We start from the raw sequence: 11,679 nt of genomic DNA, 5'->3' as shown, positions 1-11,679 counted from the left end.
CACATCCTTGTCTGTCACACCCCAGGTGAAACACTGTCCAGACCTGACTGTTAGCTATCCAGGCAGTTTAACAGTTTGCTTGGACTAGAAATGGTAAAAAGGTGGATCACATGTGATGTGAGGGGCTTAGACTGTTCTGTGATTCTGTGGTACTGTGACTATTGGCAGGGAGATTAAATGAAAGAGGATGACTCTGAATTCCAAGGACCTGAAGAAGTTTGCTGGGTAATTGCCACTGTTGATGTATTATTTCTCTGCCAGATTTATACAGAAGTTTGTGGGTACATTTTTAAAAATTTATGTTTTGTTTTTTTTTTCTCTTAGTCTTATTCCATGTTTCTCATTAGACATGCAGCCTCTTAACACAGCTAACTATTGGTAATTGAGCCAGAGACATTGTTGGATCTCTCAACTTCCATTTCATTATAGTCTTTACAGATTTTTGGGACTTCAGTAAGTTACTCTTGCAAAAAAATTATATATATTTGCTGACATTCCTCTTCTGGTAAGTCTGTGGGCATATTTAAGTAAGAGAATGAAACAAACTCTGAAGTAGTCAGTGATTCTTTTACATGAAGCTTTTTTGTGTGCTCACACTCAGATTTCTAGTCAGTCTTCAAACATGCATTGTTTTTTATATCTGGTGAGCTAATTCACAGAATTATAATTTCATGCTTGCACTATGTGAGTTTATAAGCTCATTGGTCACACTATCCATATTAACCAAATGAAAGCATGTTTTTGGAGTAACAGGTCACTTCAAATTATCTTTTTATGAAATTTAGTGCCTGAAAAATATATTCTCAGTAGTCTGCCTTGAAAGCAAATGATGAGAGGATGATGAACTTACTCAAAGTTTTTTGGGTGGTTATTTGTTTGGTTTTGGGGTATTTTGGGGAGTTTTGTTTTGGTTTTATTGAAACCTCTTTCTGTGTCCAAATAATACTTTCTGGAGGGTATGTCTGTGGTCCATCAATTGTGGTATGACCATTGTGTTATCTGAGATTTTGTAATGAAAGCCTGTATCCATTTCCAACTACACTTTTAAGAGAAGAATTGCCATGAAAATCTTCCCATGTTGGACATACATCGAGTCACACCAAGTTCACTCTCAGGATGGAGAAGGTAGGGCTGTAAAATCCAGTTGAAAATGTAACTGTTAACAGTTAGTGTCTGAATTTGGTCAGAAGGATGAGATTGTAGCCCTGAGCTCTTAAAAAAACCAAAGTGAGGCCATATCAGTTCCAGAAATTAGAACTGAAAAGCTAAACAAATGTGAAATATCTCTTTCCTATTTTCTAGCTTCCTTCTCCTGGTCCAGAATTTTTTTTTGAGAGAAGATGGCATAAAATGAATTATTTATAAAAGGGAATTCAATTTAATGAATGCAACATTTAAATAATGTAAAGCCCATTTAAGCAACAGACACTAGTAAATCTTTTTAATAAAATCTGTTCTAGAGATTTGTTATTACTATTTTTGCTTCAGTGTGTCAAATAAGAAAAAAAAATTTAAATCTCTTACTGTTACAAAAATACCCTGAGAAATAGTGTCATGTTTCTGTATTTAGCAATATATTCAATATTTTAAAAATCTGCTTTAAGCTACAAAAATGTCTTTCATATTGAAAACAGAGCACCATCTCCATTGCCAAAATATTTCAGAGGAGCATACAGCTGGTTCAGCCACTGTTGTAATTATAATAAATCTTTTGTTTGTGTATGAGGTCTGTGAAGGGAGTGAAAAATTATAGGAATTCTTTGGGGTAAATTGTAGAAAAATTATCATTTTCAGCAAATGTTTATTTGGCATATTTAACTAAAATATATTTTTTTAATGCTAATTGAGAAACACTTGCAGGACACTGACACAATATAGTCTAAAATAATGGGCAGTTTCTGTTGGTGGTCTGAACTAGTGAAAGCCTTTTTAACTCTACTGTACTGATTGATGCTGCCTACAGGCAAACTAGCAATCTCAGCCCCGTGGATTATTCTAGCAAAGTACTTATGTATATGCAAAAAAGCCTCTGGCTGATGTATTGAGATTAACAAAATACACAAATCAGCCATTTATTCACCATTTTCACCACAGTGCATAATGGAAGCTGCTGCCTGTCAAGTTTATTAGAGTTTTCAGAAAGTTTGGGTAAGTAACACGAATTACACTGACACTTGGATAAAAAGAAGACCCTGGAAGGTTACACGTTAGCAACATGGCTTTGGCAGCATGTGTGGAGTGAACAGGGAGCAAACAGATGACAATGTCTTCCAGAGCAATAACCCTTGTGACTGTATCTGATGAGTTTTGCAATACTTTTTGAAAGCAACTGATGGCTTTTAAAACATTTTTTCAGCTATGGCAGTGTTCTGGCAGTGTGTTAAATAAATTATTCAGCAAATATTTCTTTTATTATTTATCTAGGTGTTGCAAGTTCCCTTACTTCCCTCTAAAACTACTCTGAAATGAAGAATGACAAGAGAAAGAAAAACCACCCAAGAGTAAAAAGGAATTTCTCTGGGGATCAAAACATGAGCAAAAATCTTGGACAACCATTTCACACTTGCAGACTTGAGTTCAAAGTCCACTACCAGTGTTCCCAGGAGGTACCTCAGTTCACACTCGTTGCTTTCTCTGGATGAATAACAGAAAAAGCAGGATTAGGTTGGACATTATTTCCCTCCTCATCTGCTTTCTGAATCATTATTCCTGTTCGGTCTCATCAATATGTCAAAAGATGTGCCAAACAGCAGAAATAGTAGTAGAAATTACTCTAGGCAAGACATGTTTGCTGCAATTTTTCCAGTGACATATTTAAAATTAGATGTGAAGATAGCAGTATGATGAGAATAGGTCAGAATTCAATCTAGAAAAAATCCACTTCTGCACTATCAATCGCACTAATAAGTTACCAAGGGTACCTGTCATAGTCTCTGCATGGCTCGATTACATATTGTTTTTTCCTTGGGGGCTAATAGTAGCAGAGCTAAGTGGAGAGGGAAAACTGAACAAGAATTTGCTTATTTTGAATATTTTGCTAACCTTGGTTTTGGGTAAGTGCTGACTCTAGTGCTAAGGCAGTCATTGCTGCTGTGGGCTGGGGGGCACCTCACCCTCTGCACTGTTTACAATTCTCTGCAGTTCTAGTTGAAACTCAGCATTCCCATGTTGCTTGTTTATATGATGGTTCTACTGCTGGTTTTAAGGGATCAATGGCTTTGTCTTCTGCATGTACTGTTTTACTGTGCAACACTGATGGGACTAATGGAGTTGTTAAATTGCACTGCAAGGATGATTTCCTCTGGTTGAAAGAATTTGAAAAACTGTTGCCATTCAGCAGGCTGAGAGATGAACTCAATGCTGTGTATAGAAAATGCCACTCAGATGCAACCCTAGTTAGTGATTAAGAGGTATGGAAACCTAGGAAAAAATCCATGATTCAGAAGAATTGTGAAGATGTGCTGGATTTGGTTGGGGTGAAGTTAATTTTCTTCGAAGAGGCTGGTAAGGAGCTATGTTTTGGGTTTACACTGAACACATTGATGATAACACAGAGATGTTTTAGTTACTGCTGAGCAGAGCTTACACAGAGCCAAGGCTTTATGTGCTTCTCAGACTGCCAGGCTGGCAGGGAACCTGGGGCTGCTTGGCACAGTGGAAGGAGACACAGCCAGGAGAGGTGCCCACAACTGACCAAAGGCCACTGTCCAGACCATGTAATATCATGTTCAGGATATAAAGAGGAGGGAAAAAGAGGGAAAGGGGCATGTTTGGCATGATGACATTTGTCTTCCCAGGTGACACTTAGATGTGATGGACACTGCTCTCCTGGAGATGGCTGAACTCCTGCCTGCCCATAGGAAGTGATGAATTAACTCCTTGTTTTGTTTTGCTTGCATGTGTGACTTCTGCTTTCCCCATGAAACTCTTTACCTCAACCCTCGAGTTTTCCAGCTTTTACCTTTCCAATTCTCTCCCAGTCCCACTGGTGGGGGTGTGAGTGAGTGGCTGCCTGGGCCTTGGCTGCTGGCTGGGATTAAACCATGACAGGAAAAAATGTCAGGGGTCCATTTTTGGAGGGCTGATGTGGTCTATATTTTTCCTTTTTTCTTTTTTCTTTTTTCTTTTTTTTTTTTTTTCTTTTTTCTTTTTTCTTTTTTCTTTTTTCTTTTTTCTTTTTTCTTTTTTCTTTTTTCTTTTTTCTTTTTTCTTCTATTTTCTTTTTTTCTTTTTCTTTTTTCTTTTTCTTTTCTTTTTTATTTTTTCTTTTTCTTTTCTTTTTTCTTTTTTCTTTTTTCTTTTTTTCTTTTTCTTTTCTTTTTTCTTTTTTCTTTTTTCTTTTTTCTTTTTCTTTTCTTTTTTCTTTTTTCTTTTTTCTTTTTTTCTTTTTCTTTTCTTTTTTCTTTTTTCTTTTTTCTTTTTTTCTTTTTCTTTTCTTTTTTTCTTTTTTCTTTTTTTCTTTTTCTTTTTTTCTTTTTCTTTTCTTTTTTTCTTTTTTTTTGGTGATTCTAGTACCAAGCTATTTATTATAACAAGTAATCAGCAGACTAAACCTTCCCAGAGCCTTGCATTGTTAATTCCAGTAAATTGCACCCTCATTATAAGCAATATGAATGATGTATAAAACTTATAATTAGTCTTGTTCCCCTGTAACTCTCCCATAGCATGATCTGGCTGATATTTTTACAGGGTCCCTGCAGATACAAATCAAAGTGATGAGTGGACTGCTGATAACAAATAGCACACACGACTATGTTTTTGCAGGAAGTTCAGTGAGATAAATCAATGGAGAAATAATACACTTGTTAAATGTTCCGTAAATCTCCCCCAGATGGCTGATTCACGGTGCTTTACTTAGCTGTATTCGGAATCTATTTGGTTTTCAAAATGCGCAGTTGTCTTGATTTATTTAAAATCGGAGCAGAAGAAGGAAAGCCTCACTCCTATTCCCATCGGTTGCTCTCTGTTTCCGCGGCGAGCTTGGTGGGGAAGCGATTTTCGGGCCCCGCGCAAGACAGGGGGGCCCCCTGCGGGCGGGATCCCTCTGCCCGCTCCCGCCTTCGCCCAGGCGCTGCGCCGAGAGCCGGCCTTTACTGCTTCCTTCTCTGCCGTTCGCTTCAAAATGAGGCACAGACACCGTCTCCCGAAGTCCCAAGAGCAGGAGGCGCGTCCGTTCGGAGCGCGGTCCGGCTCGGTGCCGAGGTTTTCAAGCGCGAAAGCGCGGGTGGTTTGCGGATCACCCGGCGGCTCGGCGAAGGTGCGACATCCCCAAAACTCGTCCCCACGCAGGAGGGGAAAGGTTCTGTGAAAGCTGGTCGGCGGGGAGCACATCGGGGAAGGAATCGTATCGGGATTGTGGGGATCACATCGGGGAGAGGAGATCACATCGGGGAGTGGGGATCGCATCGGGAGAGTGGGAATCACATCGAGAGAGTGGAGATCACATCGGGGAGTGGGGATCACATCGGGGAGACGAGATCACATCGAGAGAATGGATATCACATCGGGGAGAGGGGATCACATCGGGGAGAGGAGATCACATCGGGGAGTGGGGATCACATCGAGAGAGTGGGGATCACATCGGGGGAGAGGGGGATCATATCGGGGGAGGCAGCATGACACCGGGGAACGGGGGGAGAGGGCGAGAGCATCGCCTCTGGCCGGGCGCTTGCCGCACTGAGCCCGCGGGAACGCCCGGTTAACTCACACGTGCAGTTCCCGGCCAGGTGTGCGGGACGGGACGGGATGGATCGGGGCGGGACGGGATGGAACGGGACGGGAGTGGGCGGGAAGGGCCGGGACAGGACGGAACGGAACGGAACGGAACAGAACGGGGGCGGTCCGCGGGGGCAGCGGGGCCGTCCTCAGCACCCGGGAGAGCTCCGCGCGCACCGCGCATGCCCCGCCCCGCCGGCGCGCATAAAAGCGCGGCGCGGAGCCAGCGGCACCACCGCGCTCCGGCAACGCGCCGGCCCCGCAGCCCGCCGCCCGTCAGCCTCGGGGAAAAAGCTCCTGCGGACCCGTCTCTCACTCTAGCATGGGATGGGCGAGCCCTGCGAGCGCGGTGCCTGCTCGCCAGCCGCTGGCATAAAGGAAGGAGCGGACAGGGAGTCCTGGGACACGCCGCTGGGTTTCCTGGAGAGCGCTCAGATGGACAACGGTAGCAACGTGTCCTTCCTGCAGTTCTTGAAGACCATCAACCTGGAGCGAGCCGACGGGATGCAGGGGGACAGTTCTGATGTGGTGAGGATTGTCATCTCACTGGTGTACTCCGTGGTGTGTGCCCTGGGGCTGGTGGGCAACCTGCTGGTGCTCTACCTGATGAAAAGCAAGCAAGGCTGGAGGAAATCCTCCATCAACCTCTTTGTGACCAGCCTGGCAGTGACTGACTTCCAGTTTGTGCTGACCTTGCCATTCTGGGCAGTGGAGAACGCGCTGGACTTCAACTGGCTCTTTGGCAAGGCAATGTGTAAGATCGTCTCCTATGTGACAGCAATGAATATGTATGCCAGTGTATTCTTTCTCACTGCCATGAGTGTGGCTCGATACCGCTCTGTGGCTTCAGCTCTGAAGAATCAGCGTCGGGGAGACCCAGTGGGGGGCTGCTGCTCTGCCAAGTGGCTTTGTGCACTCATCTGGCTGTCAGCTATCCTGGCTTCCCTGCCCCATGCCATTTTTTCCACCACTGCCACTGTCTTTGACGATGTTCTCTGTCTTGTCAAGTTCCCAGAGGGCCGAGGCAGCAATCCGCAATTCTGGCTGGGTCTGTACCACATCCAGAAGGTGCTGCTGGGCTTCGTGGTGCCGCTGGTCATCATTAGTCTCTGCTACTTGCTCCTGGTGCGTTTCATCAGTGACAAGCACGTGGGCACCTGCAGCGGCCCCAGCATCAAGCGCCGCTCCAAGGTCACTAGGTCAGTGTCCATCGTGGTACTGTCTTTCTTCTTGTGCTGGCTGCCTAACCAAGCACTTACAACGTGGGGGATACTCATCAAACTCAACGTGGTGCACTTCAGTAATGAGTATTTTCTCTCCCAAGTGTACCTTTTCCCCATCAGCGTGTGCCTGGCACACTCCAACAGCTGCCTCAATCCCGTTCTCTACTGCCTCATGCGCAGGGAGTTCCGCAAGGCACTGAAGAACCTCCTCTGGAAGATCACCTCACCTTCCCTCACCACCATGCGCCCTTTCACTGACACCACCAAGCCTGAGAAGGAGGAGCAGGCCCTGCATGCCGTGATGCCTGTCCACCCTGCCCCTGCTGCTCCCCGGGCTGCAGCCGTACAGGCAGAGGTGGCCTATTACCCTCCCGGCGTGGTGATGTACAGCAGCCGCTACGACCTGCTGCCTGCCAGCTCCATGGAGCAGCACTGCTAGATGGCAGGGGGTCTGGGGGGTGGGACAGTGCCAGATGTGGCCTGGGGATATTGAATGCCTGGTCAGGACAAGGGGAGGAGGGATGAGTAAAGGAGGACTTCTTAGTGAGAGATGCTCTTTTGCAGTTTTGTCTGCCCTCAGAGACACTAGATGGACGTTGTCTGAAAGGTGCACCCTGAGCTGGAGAACAGGACTAGGAGGAGGTAGTGGTAGGATGTCTCTATGAGATGTCTTTAGTGCTTGTTTCTGTGCTGGGAGCAAGAACTAATGAGGGTGATGGGACTCCAGCCAGGGAGGATGTAGGATGTGCAATGCATTACGGGGAGGTGAGGGGCTGGTTGGGGTGGACTGATGCTGGAAGGCCTCAAGCACGTCCCCTGAAGCTGGAGTTGCAAGCAGCCCTCTCATCCTGTGTGTTTGTCTGTGGCAGGGAGAGGGAGCTGAGCTGCTCTCTCCCTGCTGCAGGACCCTGTAAACCAAGACTGGCTGGTCACTGCTCCCTGGGCTCCCCTGGGCACGGGGATCAGACAGTCTCTCTTCTATTTCAAACCTGCCCTGAGGGGAGCAGCCAGGACAAGTGGGAACAAAGCTCCTGCTTGTTCAGGCTTGGTGCCTTTCCCCTCTTTTAGGGACTTAGGAAAGAGTGGGGACAAGGAACACTGTGCTCCCTTCCAGATCAGTGCAGGATCTGCTTTTCTAGCTACCCCCATCCCCTCAGCTGCTGCCAGGGTATAGAGCAACCCAGACAGCCAAGGCAAAACCCAAGGACAGAATTTGCAGTTTCATGGGGTGTTCCTTAGCCTGGGTTTGGAGGGAGGGTGTGAGCCCCCTAATACTGTTCTCCAGCCTCTCTCCAGCCCACTGAGGGGAAAGGAAACCTCACAGCCCCAGACCATGTGTAGCAAGATAGCATCTCTCCCAGGGCACTGAGGTTGCAGGCTTAATTCTTTCTGCACTTCAGACTGTTCATATTTCACTTCAGGAAATCAGCACAACTGTAAATAAAATTAAAAATTTTTACAAAGACCAAAAATTAAGGGGAAAAAGAAACAATCCTAGCCACTTAAAATCACTTGCTCTGGGATTCTTCTGGGTTCACTTAAAATCAAGCACAAAGGCTTTAGTTCTGCTGAGGGTTTGCACTGACGCTTGCCAGTGTTTCAGTGAAGAGAAGTTCCTTTGGTCTGAGCAGCCCTAGGCCTGCAGTATGTATGTAGCCTAGAGAATGTCAGGGATTGGCCTTTACCAGCTTCTGTTCCAGAGAAATACCTGGGAAATAATTGGAGGTTTATCTGAATCAAACTTTTAGGGGGATAAGAAAAGTGTATTTTTAAGCTGTGAAAGTTTTTATGATAAGGATATTTATCTACTTCTTAAATTATTTTTTTTAATTATGAGGGAAAAAATTTGAAATCAAAAGATTAAAGTATTTGTTTTAAATGATAGAAAAATGCAACATTTTTTGGTTTTGTTTTCAGAACACAAGTTCATTAATCCCTAGTACCACTTATAAGATTATTATTTAAATACAATTTTCAAAACTGTTTTCTATTTCCAACCCCTTTCCTTGCAGTCTAACTCCAACATATGCCTGGTTCTGCTAAAAAGGCATTTATGCAGAGGGTTGTTTGTCACCTCTGAGTACTGACATGGAGCAAACTTGTTATTTCTGTATATGGTGGCAATTACACTTTTCAGACTTTGTTAGGTGTACTGTACGTGATGGTAACTCCTGCTGCTAAATTAGTGTTTGGTCTGAAAGCAGCTGGTTCTGCTACTTGCAAGGAGAGGTTATCTTTTTTTTCAGGGCAGAAAAGATTTCTCCAGCCTTGGGCATTTGGTAACGGGGAAGGTGTCGATGTACAAGTTGTCTAAAGAAGAACAGCAGAAGTAAGCTGGCGGCTGATGGGTGTGCTTACAAAGATATAAGGACTCCGAAGAACAGAAGAACTTGAGCATCTAAGTACTGTACAACTGCCTCTCTAACCTCCTAAATCCTGACTTGGTTGACCGGTGAAGTCTGTAGGTATTTAAGTTTTTTCTAGTAAAATTTTTGTGCCTAGAAATCTGTTCCTAAGCATGCCTAAATCTGCTTAACTCTGTAGCACTTATTTCTGTGCTTTATGGGGATATCTTTGTTGGGACTGGCCACAGTGTGTATCCTGTGAGGAAGGCAACTCTGCATCCCAACACAGAAGACCCTGTGCCAGGCCACACTAAGTCAGAAGCTGCTGTGAACTCGACTCATTCCCCCCATCCCTTTGAATCTGTGCCTGGATGTGCTGCTTCTGTCCCAGCTTCAATGTACGTGCGGATTGTGCTCCTTCCCCTTCCCTTGTGAAATGCTAAATTAGTGAGCACAGCTATCCCCCACAGCCTGAGAGATTTAGCTTCCCCTTTTCCACATCCCAGGGGAATGGTTAAATCTCTGGGCTACTTTGTGAATGTGCTCATATTCTCTGGCTTGAAACAGTTCCCTGTTGCCAGAGTAGCTCGCTGTTGCTGCATCACAAGGGCAGCAAAAGCCCTCGAACTCTGCTTGGCAGCACAGTGGTTAGTGTGTAATCTCCAAAGAGGAATTGTGGAGAGATTCACTGCTAATACAGAATAAAAATTGGATCCAGATGTGTGTTCTGGGTCTCCCCTTCCCAAGAATAGTGGTTGACTTGCTCCCAGGTTCTGGTTCAATTGAAGTTCCACTACGCTATCCAGGAGCCTGAGGTCTTTCTAGACCTGCAGGTAAAGCAGATTAATGTGCTAAAAGATTTGCAAAAAACTACATTTTTGTTCTGGGAGAAAGCCCTAATATCTGTGTTGCACGTGAAGAAAGTTGCACAGTTGTATGAGAAAAGGATACCATGAGCTTTTAAGTCCAGAGAGATATAATTGTGTTTCTGTAGGCCAGGAGCAAGTATCTAAATTAAGGATATGGGAGGAATCTCAGTGTTTGCTTTTGAACAGCATAATTTCTTGCTTAAATTGCTGGAAATTTTTTTTCTTATCTGATGTTTAACTGTTCTTGTGCTTTAAATAAACAGCTGTCCAAGTGTCTAGAGTGTAACTATGAATTTCAGTAGATAGCAAGCTGCCTGAAAGCCTCTGTGGTGCTCAGCATGGCAAAACCTGTGTGCTTTTGTGGATGTCGATGTAGACATAGTTTAGTGCCAGGAAAACAGCACAGTAAAACAGGTGGTGTTCAGAACAATGCATAGTTAGCCCAGAGTGCCAATGTACCACTCTCAGAGAAACCCCAGGTGTCTGATCACTAGAGACAAAAACCTCTCATTTGGCACATCACCCAAACATGAAAATACCCTGAGAGTGTGTAGGGACTGGACAATGAAATCTGTGGGCAGCTCTCTCACAAGCCACTGATCCACCAGGTATAAGTGTGTCATGGACCTGCTGTTTGGAAGAGGCACAACTCATCCACACTTGGCCAGATGTTGATTTAGGCCAGACCAGCAGCCACGCTGTGCAGGTCAGTGTGTGTCCAGCACAGTCAAAGGGCACTGCTCTAGCAACACCTGAGCAGAGAGAAATTTTGCTTCACCTGTGCCGTGAGTCCCAGCTAACAGCATGAAATCTGTGCTCTGTGTGAGCCTGGGTCTTGGCAGAAGATGCAGTTGTTCTGTGTGAATAGGGTGTGTGGCCTCAGCAGAGGATCATTCCAGCTCAACAACAAATCCTACAGAGTATCCTGGGGTTTCATGAGTACAATGCACTTAAAAATGCTGTTTCCTACAAATGTTCATGCTTTTGTTTGTAACAATCACCTTTTCATGTATTAAAATAAACATTGCTGAAGGATGCAAAACAATACTTACTGAATTCTTGACAAGATTTTCATGCTTGGTCTCCTGTTACAGATTTCTGGTGGGGTGCTGTTAGAGAGGTGCACTTGGTTATGGAAGGGTAGGTACCTGAAGGTGCAGGCTGACATCTAGTGACAGAGAGAACCCTTAAAAACCGGATATTCTCATCAGGCAAAGACACAGATTCCTTAGGGATGTTTAAGTATCTAAGCCCTTTAAATAACTGACCAAGATCTTAATGCAATAACAACCTCCAATTGCATTTCCAGGTTTCTCTTTGAAATGCCTCTTCAGTGGAAATGCTGTTTCTCAGTGAGTTATTCTGGCACTCACTTTAGAAGTAAAAAAAGTCCAGTCCTCTTCATTCCTGTTCACGACTGTCTGCCCTAAAATTGATTATTCAATTGAGTGCGTGCAGAGAAGCTCTGATCTAATTTGTATCCCTGAGCTGGAGCAGGAAGAGATATGGGTGTGGTGCAGCTCAAGT

At 44.7% G+C, this 11,679-nt stretch overlaps 1 protein-coding gene across 1 annotated transcript; it reads left to right on the top strand.

The window, feature by feature from the left end:
- Window positions 1–5,955: 5,955 nt before the first annotated feature.
- On the top strand, window positions 5,956–11,184 carry RXFP3 (relaxin family peptide receptor 3). The gene has a single exon (XM_056513668.1). It carries the CDS (start codon window positions 6,043–6,045, stop codon window positions 7,375–7,377), a length of 1,335 nt encoding a protein of 444 aa, XP_056369643.1. The 5' UTR covers window positions 5,956–6,042; the 3' UTR covers window positions 7,378–11,184.
- The last annotated feature ends 495 nt before the right edge of the window (window positions 11,185–11,679 follow it).

Source organism: Oenanthe melanoleuca, chromosome Z, assembly GCF_029582105.1.
Source record: "Oenanthe melanoleuca isolate GR-GAL-2019-014 chromosome Z, OMel1.0, whole genome shotgun sequence".
Lineage (NCBI taxonomy): Eukaryota > Metazoa > Chordata > Aves > Passeriformes > Muscicapidae > Oenanthe > Oenanthe melanoleuca.
This window is presented reverse-complemented; position numbering and strand designations above follow the sequence as displayed.